The sequence below is a fragment of the Asterias rubens genome, chromosome 2 (assembly GCF_902459465.1).
Source record: "Asterias rubens chromosome 2, eAstRub1.3, whole genome shotgun sequence".
Lineage (NCBI taxonomy): Eukaryota > Metazoa > Echinodermata > Asteroidea > Forcipulatida > Asteriidae > Asterias > Asterias rubens.
In genome coordinates, this window is record NC_047063.1 from 17,305,080 (window position 1) to 17,326,909 (window position 21,830).

Here is a 21,830-nt window from a genome sequence, read left to right on the forward strand (position 1 = left end):
TTTTAAACAAAAACAAGAGCTGTTTCCCTGCGCTGCGAAACAGCTAATGAAGCAGGGCTCTAATAATTAATTACACATTTCACAGCATTTCAGTTTCTAATGATTAACTCTCAGTAAATACCAATTAGGTACAAGCTCAACTGAAAGGTACTGGACACATTTTGTTATTGTCAAGGACCAGTATTCACACTTGGTGTATCCTAACATAGGCATAAAATAACAAACCTGTGATGGTGTGTTGGCTCCAACCGGTTTGCTCGACGTTTTAAATATATATTCAGACTCTGCTCGTCTTTCTACTGAAGACGAGTAGAGTACTGTTCGAAACGTTGACACCAAACCGGCTCGTTTCAGAGTCAACACTCCCACAAAAGAGACTTATTACATGGCTGTACCCGCAAGTTTCCTAATACTAATAGTTTAAGTTTATTCTTATGAGTTAAACATATCACACATAAAATTCAGTCATCTACATGTATACTTACCAGAGTCTGTTACATTCCAGCCGTATTTCTTTGCATCTCGTATAGAGTCACCTACAAGAACAAAATAACAAAGAAAACAGTTATCAAAATATTGCTAACTATTAATATTAATAATAGCATTTTTAAAGTGTCTTTTCCAAAGGATGCAAAGCGCTCAGGGAATGACCAAGAAAATAACAACATCGGGAATGGAATCGTAAAAGCAAATGGAAATCCACTGCTTGGGCCCAGCCTGCAGCATTCAGGTAGTGTAGAGAGTCCCTCTATGACAGGTTTATGTGCAAGCCCTGACAAATATTACAGATCAAACAAGTTGGTTTTTACCGACCCTTTGAACTTGCACTGATAATATGAAGCACTATATTATATACTCAGTACTTCCCACCGAGTCCTAAGAAAAAAGCAAAAAACTTCAGACATATATGTACGTGAGTTACTCGGTCACATGTGATTCGAACCCACAACCTTTGCCATTCTATGAGCATATTATTAATTTGTAATTTTGGTTTTTACCCTTACACCAATGTGTGTTAGCACTGTATACTCTGTACTTTCCCGAGTCTTGTGAAAAAATATCACAGGCATATTATTCGGGTGGGGTTCGAACCCACGACCACGACCCTTGCCATTCTAGAGCAGTGTCTTACCAACTAGACCACCAAGATTGCCTGGTAGCTAGAGGCAGTTCAAATCCTATGTTTTGGCAGCGGGTACCGCAACGATATAACAGATGTTAAATTTGCATCAGGGGTAATGAATCTTAATTCTTTAAGCAGTTGTCTAACCACTAGACTACTTAGCTTACCCTGTAGTCAAAGGCAGTTTGAATCCTATACTTTAGCAGCCTTTAATTGATCATTGGTTACATTTGTATTTAGGCGTAATCAAATGATTTCATACAGCAATTTTGTATTACAAAATATTTAGACCATACGTTTTTTTTTGCACATTGAATGATGATATTGAGTAGCAAATGATGATTTTTGAGTAGCATCCGTAACAGTTTGTGTAACTTTTCGAAGAAAAATCAGTCGCTGCATTGCATATTGATTATCAGAGATCAGATTATTGAGTTTAGATTATCAACTATTTACCTAAAACTGCCGACTGATGCATTAGTTTCTTTGGGATGCAGCCAACATTCACACAAGTTCCTCCAAGACCTGTTGAAAACGATAAAAGTAAATAATTGTTTTTAAAAATTGTCATATTGCCTCATTTCTAAAACCTTTGCTGTCTTTCCTATAAAGACACTGGACACTATTAGTAAGACCATTCTTCTCACTTGGTGTGTCTCAACAAATGCATAAAGTAACAAGCCTGTGAAAATTTGAGCTCCAAAACCCCCTTGTCACACAAAGTTATGTGCTTTCAGATGCTTGATTTCTTGACCTCAAAATCTAATTCTGAGGTCTTAAAGTCAAATTCGTGGAAAATTTCTTCATTCTCGAAAACTACGTTACTTCAGAGGGAGCCGTTTCTCACAGTGTTTTATACTATCAACAGCTCCCCATTACTTGTTACCAAGTCAGGGTTTTATGCTAATAAATACTTTGAGTAATTACTAATAGTGTCCACTGCCTACAAGTCAGGGTTTCATTGTGGCAACGATATTCTAAAAGGAAAATAATTACTCAAGAAGCTAAAAAAAAAAATCTGAAAAATAAAGTGCGCATGAGTAAGATTAAGTGGTTAATTAAATATCATGCACCATGTGATTATCAAACTTTTGCAAAATAATTTCCTGAGAATTATAATAAAAAAAGGCCTTCATCATAGCATTTAAGAACATACATGTGTATGCATGAGTTTTACAAAGAAGCAGGGCCCAATTTCATGGTTTGCTTACCCTAAGCACAGATATTGCGCTTACTAAGCAGGAAATTCTGTGCTTACGGCAAGCCTATTTCACAGATGTTGGCTTCTGCGCGTGCGTACTCTGTGTTACTAGGCATTCTACGCTTACAAGGCTAGCGCAGAAATTCGGCACTTGCACGTAACCGGCGAATGGTGATTGTAAGCGCAGAATTTGGCTGTAAGCAGAGCCATGAAATTAGGCCCAGATCTTAACGAAGGTAAGAAATTGTTGCAGGTCTGGAATTTCATCTTTGAGAGGGCAAGGTCATTTTCATTTGGCAAAGGGCACTTCCACTGGACAATCTAAACTCTATGGGAAACTTTTGAAGGGGCACCAAGGCTAAGGTCAGGGCAACAAGAAATTCCAGACCTGGTTTGTGCACAAAAAATACATATTGTATTCTGAACTCCATTCTTACCCCAAGTCGTTCCTTTAGGGGTGGGTTTAACAAAGTCACACACAGCAACATTCTTTCCAAACGAAGCAGCTTCCTGTGACAAAAAGAACCAAATACAAAAGTTTTGGAAATATTAATCTATTAATTTTTAGTAATAAAACACAAGGTAAACTGACAAGCAACCAGGAAACAAGGAAATTGGGCAGACTGCAAACATCAAAAGGCTAGTTACTCAGTTAGTACAGCACCAGCAACCAAGCCCTGAGTTCGCAGGTTCGGAGCCTGCAATAGTGAATTTTACTATGTTAATCCCAAGAATATAATTATAGCATAATAATAAGGGAATCAATGTGTGGTGAAGAGGTTTTCAACAAGTGGTTTAATCCCAACGAGGCCTGGTTCTTGATCATTTTACCGAGACGAAGTCGTGGTAAATTATCAAGAACCAGGCCTCAGCGGGTTAAAACCACTAGTTGAAAATTGATTCAACACGCTTTGATTCCCATTCATAAATACCTTTTCGGTCAAAAACATCAACACTTTTTGGTCAAAAAGTAAAATAAGTACAAAAATTATAATTGTTCAATAATTTCTTTCAACACAACACCCCTCCAGCTAAGAAATGGTAAGGCCCTCGGGTAAACAACTCCTTATAAGGGAATGCTGTGCGCATCACGCGTATCGCGTGATGTGGCACAACTGTTTCAGCCGTTGCTTTTGACCAATAGGAATGAAGAAACTGTCTTATAAGCACAGGTGCAAGCACGCGTGTCACGCCCATGTTTCAACACGTTTTACTGGTTATAAACAAAAACAAAGGTTTATACAGACCCAGTGACACGCTCTCCACCAATAGGAATAGCGAAACTGTCTGAGGTATTTATGAGTGACTCTTACGAACATTCCAAAGTTATTATTATTGCGCTTTACATAATTACCTCTGCCGTCGATTTCACCAAACTCTTCCTAACTTTGGATTAATCTTAGGACTTAGGGAGAGTTGAGTCCCGCATCCAAATACGTAGGAAGCATTGAAACCATCCTAAGTTAGGACGGGTTACTCGTCCTAACTCGAGTTAGGATTAATCCTAGAGTTGAGTCCCGCATCCAAATACGTAGGAAGCATTGAAACCATCCTAAGTTAGGACGGGTTACTCGTCCTAACTCGAGTTAGGATTAATCCTAGAGTTTCGTGAAATCGGCTGCTGATCACTTAGCCATTTATTTTAGTCATTAAAAGTGCACAATGCACATCATGGAACATGGTGGCCGAAGGCGTTAGACTTAAGTTCTAATGGACGTAAGTCCTCATGGGTTCGAACCCCATCCGTGTTATTAATTTTCTGCGCCTTGAACACCCAGCAGGGTGGATACATGCGCATTACAAGTCTTATTATTATTATTATTTACTATCATTTTATAATGCATCAGTAACATTGGTCCTTTTCAAAACTACGGCTTCAGCTTAATAATAAGAAATACTTATATAGCATAATTCAGTACTGCAAGTACTCTCAAAGCGCTTTACAAAACAAATAAACAAATTTATACAAGAGAAAGCAACAAATAAACTAAACAGTACAAGATTACAAAAAAAGTTTGAGTAAACAGGTGGGTCTTGAGATGTAATTTGAAGAGGTCCGGGTTTATCTGAGAACGGAGGGTAGCAGGAAGAGAGTTCCAAAGGGTGGGTGAGCTGAATTCAAAGGCTCTTTTATTGTCCATTTGTGTTCTGTATGGGGGTAGCTTATACTTTTGAAGCTTCTTTCACCTGGTTGATGGAGCCTACTAAGCCTCTAAAGATGACGCTGTGGTTTTGTAAAAAGTTCTTTGTATCATTCTATCGCAATGTCAGAGGGCCCAAGGTTTGAAAAGTACAGACCTTTATCACAGTGTGGTAATCTTGATATACTCCATTCCAACTCATTGAAACCAAACTGAGGCTGGACGAGATAATAGTCTGGTGCCATGGGCAATGAATGTTAGCATTCATTACTGTTATGGAAACAGGGAACATGACCGAGATGATGACAGAGTGATAAAGGTCTATAGAAAGCCAGTAGACGGAAAACCCAAACAGATGGCCACAGTTTATATAACAATGTCACACAACTATTCAAATAGAGTGTTGAATTTGTTTGAAACCAAGCAACCATTTCTGTATGACATTTCATTTTTTTGAAAGTTTGCAAGAAATGTTGAATTTGGTCAGAACATCTGTTATGACGGTTGAGTGTTTCGCTAACATTCAGCCGTCCATGCCTACCAGCTTGGTTTGTTTATCAACAATGGAAAGGTCTATAATGTTTTGTGACCCTGAAAGGAAATATAGTCTGGCGCCTTTGTGGTTGGATGGCTTCCATAATTGATTATGTGCATAGAGAGGTAGGGAGCTTGGTTAAAGATGGAGTCAGATGGTTCAAGGGTATTGCTACGCTATTACAGAGAAGGAATTAAAAACAAATAATAAATAATACATTAAAATCTATATAGCGCTTTCCACAAGGGTTTCAAAGCACTTTAACATTGCCTGAAAAGATGTGTTTTTAACTGAGACTTGGATGAGCTGATTGAGGATGAGTCACGGATGTGTAGAGGGAGCTTGTTCCAGCAAGTTGATGCAGCTACTGAGAATGCTCTATCACCATAGCAGGTATTCCTGCGTGGGCCATTGGAAAGTTGAAGAGAGATGGTAAGCTTACAACTGTGTATGTTTGTGACGCACACAGGTAGCACAGTGACGTACACAGGTAGCAGGATTACAGCGCGGAGCTGTTACCATTAAACTTTTTAGCAGCCGTGTTGAGCTAATTAAAGTGTAAAGTGTCGTGGCCGAGTGTCGTGGCCGAATGGATAAGAGCACCGAACTCAAGCTCTGATGCTTCTGTTCAGCAGAGTGTGGGTTCGAATCCCGGTTTTGACACTTGTATCCCTGAGCAAGACACCTATACTTGCTTCTCTCCACCCAGGGGTAAATGGGTACCTGTGAGGACAGAGATGGTTCTTGTGAATGGTTTTAGCCGAGTAGCACATATACTGCACATAGGCTGTATACTCCCCAGGGAGCTGAGATAGTTTAAGGAATGATTTAAGGCCCAGTGACCAGGGGTAATAATGTCGGAAGCGCTTTGAGACACCCCTCGGGCGACGCAACACCACAACAATGATGGTTCATTATTCATTCAAGAGGTAGGGTTTCAAACATCCCTAAGTGCACTTCTCCATTAATGTCATTTTACCGATGATGTACGCACAATAAGACACAGATAGAGACGTGTCGGCCAGTGTCAGTTGCAATCTACAGCTATGTTCAAATCATATCAATATGAATACATGAGCATGACATATGAGATACATGTAAAGCCCTAAGGCCGAGCCACACTGCAGCGTAACGAAAAACAATAACGGTCATGACGCAAAGAGAACGCATTCTATTGGTTGAATTGCTCAACGCACACGCACATGCTCATTTAACCATACTTTTTCAAATGGGGAAATTTATGGCTGTGATATTGTAAAAGAAAAGGCCAATAAACTGAACACAAGTTCATGAAGTTCTGGACCCAATTTCATAAAAGTCTCCGCACTAAAAGCAGCTTAGCGCAACAAAATTATTTATACTGGAATAAGGTTACCAGCAAAAACAAAACAAAAACAAAGCCAGACCAAAAACAAGGGGTGTTCAGCTGAATCCCAAATACCTATAAAGAACCATTCAACATCCACCATAAGTAACTGGTAACCTGCTCGTTTTTGCTTAGCAGAAACTCGTCAAAGCAGCACAATGAAATTAGGCCCCGTTTTACAAGGCCAACAATTAATTCACCAACTCATGGCAAATAAGTAAATAGGATGCCATAGCCTAAATAATCATTTTGGAATGTGAAATAATATTACCTCGCATTGCCCTTTCCATTTTCGACTCTCTCTTTGTACAATGCGAAATGTGAAAGATGTCAACTATCTTGTCTAAAATCTACATGGTATGTTGTCAACAGAAATATTGCTGATTGACTTCTGCATACCTATGGGTCCATACACATGATGACAACGCATGTTTGGAAACACACACATGTCCAGACATCTGTGAATAATATCATCAGCATATGTACAGTGATTAACCACTTCGGGTTGGTATGCCAACCATGCCGCTGCAAGAATTTATTTTTCAGAAATGTTTTTGTTCATTTCAGAGGTGGATTTCACAAAGAATTAAGACTAGTCTTAACATTAATTAGGACGAGTAACTCATCTTACAATGTAGGACTAGGTCAGGCCTTAAGATTTTACAAACATTAACAGTCCTAAGTTAGGACTATCTAATAATAATAATATAATATTTATTCGGGCAATCACATTTACAAGCACATGTACATAAAAACATATTTAAGAAAACAAAGTAAAACAACAGTGGGGTGCCCAGGAGAGCATAAAAGTTAAAAAAATTACTATCGCCAAAAGGCGTATGTCTCCTAAATCCCCAAAAATACATAAAGGCAAGAGAGGGCATATAAAAAAGCACAGAAGATAATAACAATCACTGAACGACTATAAAAGGCAAACAAGCAGAGATAAACACAATAATACACACAATCCAAAAAGGATATTTGTTAAAATGCAGGACAATACATCAAAATGGTTTAGAGCAATACATAAAAACTCCGGTAAGGGGATACAAATGTAATGACGTTGTCAACAGGTTAGACTTGTGGACAAGTCGTCATATCCGCCCCACGCACCGAGACAGCGCTGCCGGGAGACCACCACTCCCGCGCGAACCAATGGCCCCCCCGACCCCTCATTAATGAGGAGTCGAAATCGGGGAGCCACCAGCCAGCAGCGATCCCGCGAGAGCACCATCCCAGCGCGCAGGGCCGACCTAACGACCCGTCCACCCGTCTTTGTGAAATCAACCCCTGGAGCATATATTTTCCTTTTTAAAATATCATTGCCACAATGAAACCCTAACTTGACAAAAGGAAGACAACAAAGGTTCTTTTAAAGGCACTGGACACTTGGTAATTACTCAAAATAATTGTTAAGCATAAAAAACTTACTTGGTAATGAGCAATGAAAATGTAAATTGGTATTGGAAATCTGCAAAAAGGCACCAACAGCAAAAGCGCAGTACACCATGACAATTACTGCAAGTGCTGTGGGTTTATTCCTAGCCTGAATTAGTGATTGAAAAAGTCAAGGGCAAACTCTTAACGACATGTTATTTGGGGCTCCGTGGCCGAGGGGTTTAAAGAGCACCAGACTCAAGCTATGGTGTTTCTGATCAGTATAGTGCGGGTGTGAGTCCCAGTCGTGGCACTTGCGTTCTTCAGCTGGATACTCTACCATAATTGCTTTTTCTTTCAGATGGGACATTAAAGACACTGGACACTATCGGTGATTGTCACGGACCAGTCTTCACAGTTGGTGTATCTCAACATATATGCATAAAATAACATACCTGTGAAAATTTGAGCTCAATTGGTCCTCGAAGTTGCGAGATATTAATGAAAGAAAAAAACACCCTTGTCACACCATGGTCACATGAAGTTGTGTGCTTACAGATGCTTGATTTCGAGACCTCAAATTCTAAATTTGAGGTCTCGAAATCAAATTTGTGGAAAATTACTTCTTTATTGAAAACTACATCACTTCGAAGGGAGCCTTTTCCACAACGTTTTATACTATCAACAGCTCCCCATTACTCGTAATCAAGAAAGGTTTTATGATATCAATTATTTTGAGTAATTACCAATAGCGTCCACTGCCTTTAAGCGGTAGGTCCTCTGTGCTGGGATTGGTAGTGCATGCAAATAAAACCAGAAGACTTATTTCGTGAGAGTTGGGTAACCCCCAGTGTTTCTGGTTCACATACATGTACATACACATGTGTAGCAAGCCCCTTTTGTCTACATGTTTCCCCCAGCTTGCCTCCTGCTTTACTCTACCATAATTGCTTTTTCTTTCAGATGGGACATTAAGCGGTAGGTCCTATGTACTGGGATTGGTAGTGCATGCACAAAAAACGGAAGACTTAGTGTAGGGTAACCCCAGTATTTCTGGTTCACATACTCTCTAAATATAAAAGAATGAAAAACATCATTCTTTACATTTTGAGTTGTCCCTCATATGGCTCTTTAAAACGCGTGGTAATTATTTCACTCTTTTAAAAGGGGTTTCACTTCAGGACAGAGTGAAAAATTACTCACAAAGATGTAAACTTCAATATTAAATAGTGGAAGACCACTCTCAAAAGAGTTGTCCCTCATGTTGTTTCACTCTTTTGCATTTAGAGAGTACATGTACATGTACATGGACATGTATAGCAAGCCCCTTTTGTCTATATGTTTCCCCAGGCTTGCCCGCTATAGTGTTGAAGTTCACTTTATGAGACATCCTTGTCTTCACACATATACAAAGTAATAATAAAACTACTATGTGACAGATTAACTGTCATCTGTATAGAATGTATGTGAAAATCACATTTGTAACCATCCCCTTAAAATGCTTAGTCATTGCTTCTGCAAAGTCATTTGATAAATCTGCTAGTTCATTCAGCATGCATGTACGACTCATACAAGCAAGAGAACTAGTGGCACAGTATATAATACTGCGTAAGCACTGCAGTATGTAATTTTAACAATGTTATATTGATTGAATTAAGTTTAGCATTGCATAACCTTGAACACTGTAGAGTCGTCCTGCTTTATTTCCTATTTCATTCTATTCAAATATACAGGGATGACATTTGACAAATATACAGGGATGACATTGGACCTCTTGAGGAGGGCTTTAATTAAGGGCCTTGGTTCCCCCTTATTCTAGACCTGGACCTCCTAGCTGTTACAATTACTTTTTACTGCATACTTTTGACTGCATGGAGGGTGCTTTCACATGGGAATTGTCTTGCATCAACCTGGCCAGCAGACACATTTTGAAAGACAACAGCCTTTTTTCCATCTGAGATCGTTGAAATGTGTCCCCTTTTGGTCATTAAAAAAAAGGAGGCGGCGGCTGGCCTTTAAAAATGAAGCATGCAGGGACGCTAAACATTTTGACCTTTATTGCCTGTATGTTGTTATCTTACATCAATGATAATACTTTAAAAAACTATGCAACCTAAAAATTTGGTTTCACATAAACCCTCACACGGCAAAACATACGACAACATCAGGAGGTTTACAAACTGTGCATCAACGAAACTATGAGTGTGGCCACAATTTGGACTAGGTCCTTTGCCTTCTCAAGACAATTTGAAGGCATTTTGGCCATTTTGGACAGCACTGTGTGAATTGATTATAAACAGGGTATAATACAATTAAAGGCAGTGGACACTATTGGTAATTACTAAAATAAAATTATTAGCACAAAACCTTACTTGGTAATGAATTTGATTTCAAGACCTCAGAATTAGAATTTGAGGTCTCGAAATCAAGCATCTGAAAGCCACAACTTGTTGTGACAAGGGTGTTTTTTTTATTTCATTATTATCTCGCAACTTCGACGACCGATTGAGCTCAAATTTTCACAAATTTGTTATTTTATGAATATGTTATGATACACTAACTTAAAGACAGGTCTTTGGCAATTACCAATAGTGTCTTTAAGCTGAGGTATAACAAAGACAAACAAAAAAATAAATAATCTGGCCACTACTGTGTTTAAAACTATGTTTTATCATTTTTGTTTTGCCATTTTGGTCGCATGCATTGTACTAAATAATTGTACAATACACTAATGGCTGTAGTCATGGATACAATGCTGACACTAGAGTTAATTTTCTAAGAGCAATGAATCAGAAAACGCATCATGGTTGTATTCCCAAAGGTACTCTTGTTTGTCAATATGTTCAAGGAAGAAAGAAAACAATAATAAAGAACAAAAGGGATCTGGGAGAGTCGGGTTAAAAAAATTCCCCACGGACCATTTCCTGCAATTGTATTTCCAGGAATCGGCGGATGTCCAGTGGAAAAGTGCTGAGCATGAGGAAGCAGCTATAAAGGCAGGCTATTCCTATGGCAATTACTCCAAATCCTAAAGCAACACGTATAAAACATTGTTAGAAACGGCTCCCTCTGAAGTGACGCAGTTTTTGAGAATGAGGTTATTTCTCTCTCAAACATTAAAATTCATCAGACCTGAAGTCTTTTAATTTTTTATTAGTCATCTTAGCCTAAATTATAGACCCACTTGTTTAGGGATTCTTATGATCTGTAATCACTTGTATGTATTGTGCGGGTGACAGTTGTTAAATTCTTTGTGCAATTTGCTTCTGTATGTTTTTTAAGTCTGTTTTGTACATATGTTTGATGTAAATTTTACTGATTGTTATTTGCTTGAACCTGTTAATGGATTTTTGCTGTAGTAGTTTACACATTTGATTGTTTCCGAATGGATTAATTTTCATAATTTTAATTTTTTACTGGAATTGTGTTTTTGATATGTGCTCTCGAATAGGCTGGTCCTGGAGAGAGCGCAATATAAGTTCAATAAATTATTATGTTTATTATTATAATATTCATACAATATCAAGGATTTGTCAAAAATATATACTGATGATTCACAGAAAATTTCTTTAATGTGCTGAATCAAACAGAGTTCATGTGTGTGTTCCGGATTAATTTCCTTGTTTCCTAAGCTTTCATGCAACCTTGCATGAGAATTTCCTTCCGTTTATTACTTTTGTCTTGTTAAAAGGCATTATAGTTTTTTATACTACTTGTTTGAGGATAAGGTACGATGGAAAACAAATTGCACAAAGTATTAATAGGATTTCACACGATAAATAGGTGGAAGAAAAACATTAAAATACACTTATTCGTAGTATTTGATTCAGTAAAATCGATGTTCAGAAATGTCAATCTTTTTCAAAATTGTATGGGTTTTTTGGGTTAAAAAAAAAGGAGAAAATATAGAAATTCACATTCCGTTTCAAATAATGGAAAACTTTTTTTCTGTAGTTCCTTATGGTGCCCTTGAAATGCGCCAATAGAAATTTACAGTTTCCTCACAGAGTGCCCTTCCCCTTTCTGCAGGCAAGCCATAAGAGTTTCGGAAAAAGATCAACATTTTGTGTGAGAACTTCTTCAAACACAAGAATCTTACCTTTGCTGCAGCGAGGCCGCCAGAGCCTCCACCAAGAACAACAAGATCGTACTCGTACGAAGATGACGTTTCAGTTGGATTTAACAACAGAGACAGTCGTCCCTCGGCATGGGCCTTCTGTGTGTCGTCATTCCCCCCGAGATGTTTCCCTCTGATGAAGACATTTGGGACAGTCCCCTGGCCAGTCATCTCCTTCAGAAGGTCTTGGATTTGCCCGCCATTTCCTAGGTAGATTGATGGATGAATTTGGATGGAAATTACTACGAGGGTCTATTTATTAGCGCTTTATCACACCCCTAGGGTTGTATCAAAGCACTCAGTATTTTGTCCTGCTATGTATGTGGAAATACGTTTGTGAAGTATGAGACCTGTTAGCATACTGGTGTACGAGGTGACGTGGCCGATATGAAGCATATCAAACAGGAACACCGGGGCGAACCCCTTCTCTTTACAATAAGTGCACTGGATTTTTTTTACTTGCAAATTACACAACACATGGGCCCAGTCAAAGGGACTAAAAAGAGCGTGATTTGAACCAATGATCTCCGGATTAACGTACTGGCATGCTAATCTGGAGGTCGTTGGTTCAAATCCATCTCTAGTCAATTTGTTTGCGTTTAACCCCAAGTTATTTAAATTGTACCCAGTCAATGTCCCTTGTGGTGTATTACTTGATAAAAATAAAAGCCATCAAAACTACAAATGGACCTGAACGAATAAAGGGACATTAGAAAAAATAGTTTCATCTGTATAACATACCAAGCTACATTTGTCCAACATCTTTGAAAAAATCTTGATTCAAAATTCCTACCTTCTTTATCAAGCTCCAGTGCCTGAAATGGGGCCTTCAGAGATGTAAACAAGTCCTTCACCTGTTGTATAAAGAAATAACAGAACATCTTAGTACAATACTCTGTACAGTAATTTGTCTGTGTCCCATGTCTAATTCTTTGTACATGGCATGCCATACGATCTTCCTTGCCAGGATCGAAAGCGTAGCATCAGATTTACGCGGGGGGGGGGGGGGGGGGGGGGGGGGGGAACACACAAAACTAACAACACATTGATATTTGTGACCCACTCTGTGAAAATGAGTCACATGTCACCCAATGCAATGCTAAGTTATAGACAGTTTAATGTGGAAAATGTAAATTAAAAAAAAAAAATATTTTTTTCTTTTTAAGATCTTTAGTTGCATGGTTAACCTTACTTACTTTTAGGCAATAAAGCTATGAATACAACAATTTTGTGATCATACTTATATATCTAATTTGTATCCTTTTGCACACAATGGTAGATTAAAATGTCATTTGCTGTTCCGACCTACCGTGGGACAATATCGATTTTCAAACTTTTTTCAGTTAGAGACTCCTTTGGCATTGGAGATTAGCATTAGGTTACCATTACCCCATGTCGACCTCTACTTCTGGGTCAACCGGAAGTGGCACCATTTAACTCAATACACTATTCAACATGTTCAAACTTGTTTTCAGTTATAGACTCCTTGGTCATTTTAACACATAATCCAAGCAAAAAAACACGGAACAGCTTTGTGTTTGTCCACAAACACCTAATGTCTAGTTTTACTTGTAATTCGTTTTTCAAAAAAAATGGTGTAGTGGCTAATTTCAAACGGGAGTAACTCAGCAACACGATACACCCCAAAGCTTAGACACATACCAAATTACTGCTGCTGATGCTGCTCATGCATCAGTTCCTGAAATTGCCGGGTCACATTTGGTTTTACCTGTACATTTGGTTTTACCTGTACACAGATGTGTACTTTCCCAGAGTTCTGTGAAAAAAATCCACAGGCGTATTACATGTACTTGGGTGTGATTCAAACTCATGATCTTTGATGTTCTAGAGTCCCTATTTTTTGTTCCACTCGTCGGACCCTTTTACCAGAAAAGATACTTTGCCGGTTTACTCTTTCATTTTGGATGGGAATTATCAAGTACAGTTGTCACCAAATATGCTAATGGGCTAATTAGGGCTCAGTTAGCAGAAAACACTGATAACATGTTTGATGAAAATGGGTTCCAATCAGAGAAATTGTTCCATTATTTTGATTGAGTGTGAACAAAACAAAGAATGTAACACCACCATGATTCTGCCATTTGCTTGGTTTCAAGTGCACCACATATTTATTTGCTAGAATGCCACATGAACGCGACGTGCTATTCACACAGCAAACAACTACATGTATATCCACAGCAACCACTGTACTTAATATATATACAGTAGCAAAAGCAGCGTTTTGGTGCCTAGACGTCTCGGATGTTTGGGGTCAACATGGTCAATGGGGTGTTATAAAACAAATAATTACTGATTTTACTAAAAGACCCTGGACACTATTAGTAATTGTCGAAGACCAGTCTTCTCACTTAGTGTACCTCAGTATATACAAATAACTAGACATTGAGAGTTTGTGAACAAACTCTAGGTGTTCGGTTTCCGGGAGTAAAAGCCTGGTGTACTGCCAGTTTAGACAGGTCAAAAGGTCACGAGAAGGTCACCAACATATCCTTTTTTGTAATGTACGTAAAGCCCTTCAATGTGATGTATAGATTGTCAAAATAGCTTGTGTGGTTGAGAAAATATGAACTTATGAAATATTGACGACTGTACAGAACAGACTAACTAATCGTAAGGGAACTGTATGTTGAAAACGCCTTGAACGAAGACTATTATACGCGAAGCATTGCACTCTATGGTTGAGCACTGAAGCGTGACACTACACGTGTTTTATGTGTATAATCTTTAGGCACGACCAATGGTGGAATTTTTCAACCTCAATTTTGAACCAGAAGACTAGGTCAAAACGGGGTCATGTCTGTGAGGCATTTACGGAGTTTTCAATGACGATTCCGATGATGTATTGATTGTAAGAATCCCTCATGTAGATCAAAAGTTATGATTTTTTGAAATAATAAACTTTGAATTTTCATAACTCAAGAATGGATTACGTCATCATGACGTAACTACACATTTTTCCTCTCCTAGAGAATATCTAACTATGTGCGAAGTTTCAAGTTCATACGATTTTGGAAAAGATGTTTTTGTAAGGGGACAAGGGACGTAGAGAAGAAGAAGAAGTATCAACAAAAATAAAAAAACGAACAAAAATAAGAGGTGTTCCAGGCTGTTGGCCCGAACACCTAACAAACCTGCACAAATTTGAGCTCAATTGGTCGTCGAAGTTGCGAGATAAAATAATGCAAGAAAAAAACACTTTGTCACACGAAAATGCCCTGGTGCCCTTGCCATTTTAAAAACAAAGGTACATCGTGTTCTACTTCTACTGCATGTACATTACACTCCTCGAGATTATCTCATGTATCCTGACTACACGCAGTATAATTACACTGGTCAGATTAGCCTTTCAACAAACTAAAGACTGGCAGCATGACTTGACACTTTTATACAAACGCTGCTATTCACTGTGTAGATCTTTGAATTAAAGGACGATCAGACCATGGAGGAATGATCAGACATGGCTCAGCTCATCTGCAAGAGTAATGCCATAATTGTTTACTACATGCAAAAAGTACAAATTATCAGCAATTTCACGAAGGGCCAAAAACCTTAAAAATCAATAAAAAACTAATTTTGATTTTGTTGGTGGATTTGACTAAGGTGATCGGGATCTAACTATTTACGAAGTTATAGGTCTCAAAATTGTCTAGTTTCTTAATAATGCTAAGTTGATAAAAGACAAAAACCTCAAGAACCTGTAATTATGTTTCCACGAAGAACCAAAAACCTTTGTAACAGCTAGCACAGTGCAACTCATGAGTGCGCCAGCTTTTGCGTTTTCACGAAGAGCCAAAAACTTAAAAGGACACAAAATAAGCACCACCCGGAATAGCGTTTTCACGAAGTGCAGAAAAGTGTTGCTCTACCGCATGGAATTATCCCTTCGCACGGTGCCAAAGGGATACTAAAAACAAATTCTTACGATAGCTGTTAATATTAGACATTATCAAAACCTTAATTGTAATTTTTACATCACATAATTATGATAAATGGCTTAAGGAAAGCACTTAAAACAAAAGCTGCAAAAACTGACGTGAACCTACACTTTAAAATAAACAACCCCGAAGCCAATATAATGCATGTACAAAGTTAGCTTGTTTACTCTTCCCTATAAATGACTTGCATATACATTGGGTAACATCACAAGCCCAAATGTGCCCCTTACTTTACATCAATGTGTTAGTCGACGAGGTAGAAGGAAAACCGTGCAATTTCGAGGCATGTTTGCGTGGATCATTGTACTCTACTTTTACAACATCTTTCTACCCATATGCATTTTATAACAAACGGTTACAAACGCTTTTCAAAGACCAACTCGGCCGATCCAAGGCAACGTTTTCCTTTAAATACAACAATAATTTATGAAGTTTCCCTGTGGACTCACTGCACTTGGAAATGTCAAGGCTGTGTAGAACATTGCTAAATGCAGCATAGTGCAACAGAGTATAGGATTTGAGTTCACTCTGATTTAAAACATTTTAAAGGCAGTGGACACTATTGGTAATTACTCAAAATAATTGTTAGCATAAAAACTAACTTGGTTATGAGCAATAGAGAGCTGTTGATAGTTTAAAACATTGTGAAAAATGGCTCCCTCTGAAGTAACATATTTTTTTAGAAAGAAGCAATTTTCCTCGAATTTGATTTCAAGACCTCAGAATTAGAATTCATGAGGTCTCAAAATCAAGCATCTGAAGAAAGCACGTAACCTTTGTGTGTGTCAAGGGTGTTTTTTCTTTCATTATTATCCAGCAACTTCGACGAATCAATTGAGCTCAAATTTTCACAGGTTTGTTATTTCGTGCATTATATGACGTTGAGATACACCAATTTAGAAGAATGGTCTTTGACAATTACCAAAAGTGTCCAGTGTCTTTAACAAGCTTGTAAAGCATGTTTGATTTGAAGAGAATCGTAGCAAATAAAGCATAGCAAATAAAGATAAGAAATGCAAGCAGAGGGATGCAATTTTTGAGCTCTGATTGTGAACATCACTGGTCAGCATTTTGTAGTTCACAACTGATCGTAGCAGTGCAGTCAACCGGATGTGGTATTTTATTGCTGGTTTTACCGATGTGTGTCTGCAACTTTAGTTTGACCAGGGCCCCATAGACCGTATTGAGTATGATGTCACCGTTCAAATTTTTGCCCTACAAGATGGCGTCTGCGAACGTGTGCGTATGTGTGTGCGTGCTTGTGCCGTAGAAATCAAACCGGGAACACTGTGTGCTGCGTGTTTCTTTGATGTATGCATGTAGACGCGCATACGGTTCGAACTACAAGATGGTGACTTTCATTACAAAAAAGGAGTTATCCAATACGGTCTATCTCATGGCTCTGCGTCCCATTTCCAACGCCGCTAAATGCCAAGTTGGATATATATGGGACGCAGAATCACTTATAAAATTTCAAATTCCACTCACGCTGGTATGAGCAACAAATTGGTTGCAAATTGGTTAAAATTAATGAAAAAAAAATGATAGTTCCTTCAAAATCACATCATACACTGATATGATCTTTAACGGGCCCCCAAAAATAGGGTAGGTAGGTAGGGATTTTTTTTAATTTCTTTAATTTTATTTTCCCCCTTCCCGCAACGAAAATTAAATGTTTTCTAATTGTTTAAGCCGGTAGTACAAACGATAACAAAACAAAACAAGGCTACACACAACAAATAGTATATTTTTAAACTCTCAATGACATTTAGAGTTTGCAGGGTTCCGACAAAAAAAATGTTCTGACAATTCGGCCTATTCCAACACCCCTATTCGGACACCCGTATTACAGTTTCCCTATGTTCCGACAACTCGGCCTATAATTATTCCGACACCCATATTTCAACAGAAGTGGGGAAAGTTTTGGTAGTGTAGTACAAAAGAAACTTCAGTTATTGCTGGCTAACGGTCGTAAAACTTTCACCTATCAATGCTGATTTGAAAAACGTATAGCGTTAAGGAGGCCCAAAATATTGGTAGACCGAAAAGGAGACCCAGTAGAGGATGTACGTCATGGACTTTGGTCGTGTGAATAAAACATTGTATGCATAATTCATGTTTGATGTCGGGTCAGATGTCAAATCGAAATCGAGGCAACCCTAACCCTAACCCTAACCCTAACCCCCGACATCAAACATGAATTATGCATACAATGTTTTATTAACACGACCAAAGTCCATGACGTACGTCCTCTACTGGGTCTCCTTTTCCGTCTACCCAAAATAATAGACCCCTATAAGGCTCACGGGGGGAGCCTTATAGTTTCTAGAAGTAGCCTATCTATAGGCATGATAGGGGTGTCGGAATATAGGTTGAGTTGTCAGAACATAGGGGTGTCGGAACAACTATTGTCAGTGTCGGAATATAGAGCAGTCACCTCCTAGACATTGGCCATGCGTGCGCATGTCGTGCAAGACAACATACACCACGGCGTTGAATGCCCCTCTGCCTACTACTACTAGTACTATACCCATAACGCATTGCTGTTCTCAATCGCGATATTTATTTATGGGCCCATGACGGTCATGGCAGTAGCATGACCAGACCTACTCCTCCATCCATTTAGAAGTTTGTTTTTTTGAACTATGATCGAGATGAGGTTAGTTCCGCTCTCTACTGTCTCCCGTACGGGGGCCGATAGCAGAACGAACCTCATGTAGTTCTAGGAGTAGACCAGGGCCCAATTTCATGGCTCTGCTTACCGTAAGCACAGAATCGGCGCTTACGGAAGCAGGGAATTCTGTGCTTACGGCAAGCAAATTTCACGGGTTAGCGGCAAATTTGGGCTTCTGCGCGTGCGTACTTCACGTAACTAGGCATTCTACGCTTACAAAGCTAGCGCAGAAATTCAGCGCTTGCACGTAAGCGGAGAATCGCGATCGTAAGCGCAGAATTCGGCGGTAAGCAGCGCCATGAAATTGGGCCCTGACCATGACCAGACTAACTAGGATAAAATAACATTTAAATAAATATTAAATGGAACTTAGAACAGTCTGAGTTTAGAAGGGCATATAGATACTGCCATACAACAAATAATTTCTATAAAAAATATATTATTAATTAATAAATTAAATGGGTTGCTGTCTTACCTTTTTACAGAAAGGACAAGTTGTTTTACTAAATATCATCACATCGTTTTGGTTGATGTACTGCAGCACCATCGCCCGCAAATTTCCAGCGGTGTCCAAGTTGGTGGGTGCCATTTTTTAGTTCAGTAATCTAGCCCAGCGCGCGCCCAGAGGTTCGTCCGTGGGTACCGTGGTGGGTGGTGTCAAAGATACTATTAAAATAGTATCTTTGGTGGGTGCGGTGGTGTGGGGAGCCCCCCAAATCTAACGCTGTCGTCTGCCTTAATTGGCACCTAGCTTGCCGGTGGTGGCGTTGTTACTGGTGTGGTTGTTGTGTAAACGAAACGCAGTCACACTGCTCCAATGATCGGTTCTTGATTAGTTAGCACCATAGAGCTCTATGGTTAGCACACTTTCTCGGCTAGACTCCCCTCCGTGCGCAACATGCACAGCATGCAAGTGATCCGACACTAAGTTTTCACCATGAAAACATTTTATACCAAGTCTACAACATTTGCTACACAGCCGTTGTCCAGGAAAGGCGGCTCCACACAATCATGTTACGAAATCCCAACACGATCCGTCGTGCATGGACAGTCCGCATGTAACACGTACCCGAGGTTGGTGTGGAAATATTCTACCAACGTTTATTTCATACAATAAGCCATTGAGGGATCGAGGATCGAGTTTGTCATAAGAACACATGCGGTGAAATAAACAACATGAGGGCGCTAGCTTCAAGAAAACCCCGCGAAATATTTCGCGCCACCAACACTATGGTCAAGATATCCGCGGCAATTCTGTTACTGTAATAGAATTGCAATCCTCAAAAAAGGTCTCTTGTTTTATTTTTTTCTATGATTCTATTTTTTAATTGATTTAGAAAAAAACACGCTTGAAATGTACTACGACAGGGGACATTTAATTCTATTCCAACGTCTCGAAATCAAATTCGTGGAATTACATCTTTCTCAAAAACTAAGTTACTTCAGACCACGGAGGAATAAATTAGTTCCTCCATGTTCAGACATACCTCCATGCTTCAGAGAGGGAGCCGTTTCTAACAATGTTTTATACTATTAATTTAACAGCTCCCCACTCGTTACAAAGTATGGTTTTATGCTAATAACTTTTTTTTAGTAATACCAATGGCAGACGCCAACAAAACAATCATGTTTGCCCCGGGTTTTCATTGGGTGCATTCGTTTAGCTTTTGGGTCATCCCCGGTCTGCCCCGGTGCGTTCGAATAGCTTTTGACGTAATTCCAGGTGCATTGTGGGACAGATATGGATCAAATTTGGCTACCAGCTAGACCACAATGCACCTAATTCCAAGCTTTATGCGCGCGCCCTAGTATTTGCGACGTCAATATCGCCTGATCATTTATTGACAGCTGGTGCGTACTAAATAATAGAAATAAGAAACAGGGGAACCAAAATAATATCAATGCACATCATGATATGAATTTATTGTACCTCTAAGTTATTACAGAAAAAAAAATATTGTAAAAGTAAACTTTAAAGGCACTGGACACTATTGGTTATTGTCAAAGACCACTCTTCCCACTTGGTGTATCTCAAAATTTGCACAAAGTAACAAACCCGTAAAAACTCAATCGACAAAGTTGCGAGATAATAATGGAAGAAAAAAACACCCTTGTCACGCGAAGTTGTGTCACACTCGATGCTTGATTTCGGGACCTCATAAAATCTAATTCTGAGGTCAATCGAAATCAAATTCGTGGAAAATTACTTCTTTCTCGAAACTACGTTACTCCAGATGGAGCCGTTTCTACTCACGATGTTTTATACTATGAAGAGCTCTCCATTACTCGTTCCCAAGTAAGTTTTTATACGCTAACAATTTTTTTGAGTCAATACCAACAGTGTTCACTGCCTTTATGTTTTAGCTGTTGCAAACTGCTAACCAACCAAAAGGACCCATGGTACATAAATGACAAATAATTTAAATCATTTTTGAGCCTTCGAGAAAGACTCTGCTGAAGGGTTGAAACGTCATCACATTAATTATTTTTAGCACAAGTAAAATAATTAACAATTGTAAATTCAAGTAGACCACATCAGGATGCACACTGCTTCCCCTATCGAAATCAAGCGCATGCAGCGATTCAATATAGTAATTAAAAATACAAATAAATACCCGGTACAAAGTCAAAATCATACTGAAACTTTCCTCATAAAAAAAAGTAAGCTCATGAATCTGCAATCATGACTACTCTAAAAAAACTCCCATGTAGAGAACTGACCACATTCGGTTCCGAATCCCCTTCTGGGGGCCTGACCTAGTTGGGTCAGTGTGACCCGCAATCTGTATCAAAATTACACAACAATAGGTCAAACCTTAGCATAATCCTAGCTACTCCACTGTTTAAAGTAAGTTTCCAGATCATTAGCCTGTCCAGTATTCTCACTATGTGTATCCCCACATTATGCATTAAAATAACAAAACCTGTGAAAATTTGGGCTCTTGGTCATAGAATTTGCAAGAAAATAAAGACAGTATTATTTTGTGTGCTTTCAGATACAAAAATGCTTCAGCTGAAGCCTTTTATTATTTGAGGTGGGAATTTCCTCTTTCTCCAAAACTACGTTACTTCAGAGGGAGCCATTTCTCATACTATCAACAGCTCTCAATTGCTCGTTGCCCAGTAAATATTGTTATGCTAACAATTATTTTGAGTAATTACAAGTAGTGTATGTACAGTGCATGTGGAGCAAGCAGCATATTGTGTGATCGGGAATGTGCGGTAACACCGTGATATCTACTTGCCAGGTATGTTCTTATAGAGAACTATCTTGCTTTATTCTACTACCGCGGAGTAGATATGTTCGGGAGTTTGGGAGACTTCTCAGTTCTGAAAAGAA

General features: G+C 38.9%; 1 protein-coding gene across 1 annotated transcript in view; it reads right to left on the reverse strand.

Annotated features, from left to right (window-relative positions):
* Nucleotides 1-19,548, reverse strand: part of LOC117306919 (thioredoxin reductase 1, cytoplasmic-like) — a 40,663-nt gene extending 21,115 nt beyond the window's left edge. Inside the window, exons 1-6 of the mRNA XM_033791496.1 lie at nt 18,966-19,548; nt 12,654-12,714; nt 11,843-12,066; nt 2,762-2,834; nt 1,580-1,648; nt 486-536 (exon numbers count right to left, since the gene is read on the reverse strand). Coding sequence (XP_033647387.1) covers nt 486-536; nt 1,580-1,648; nt 2,762-2,834; nt 11,843-12,066; nt 12,654-12,714; nt 18,966-19,079 — 592 coding nt within the window. The 5' untranslated portion in view covers nt 19,080-19,548. The remainder of the gene's footprint in view (nt 1-485; nt 537-1,579; nt 1,649-2,761; nt 2,835-11,842; nt 12,067-12,653; nt 12,715-18,965) is intronic.
* Nucleotides 19,549-21,830: the final 2,282 nt, after the last annotated feature.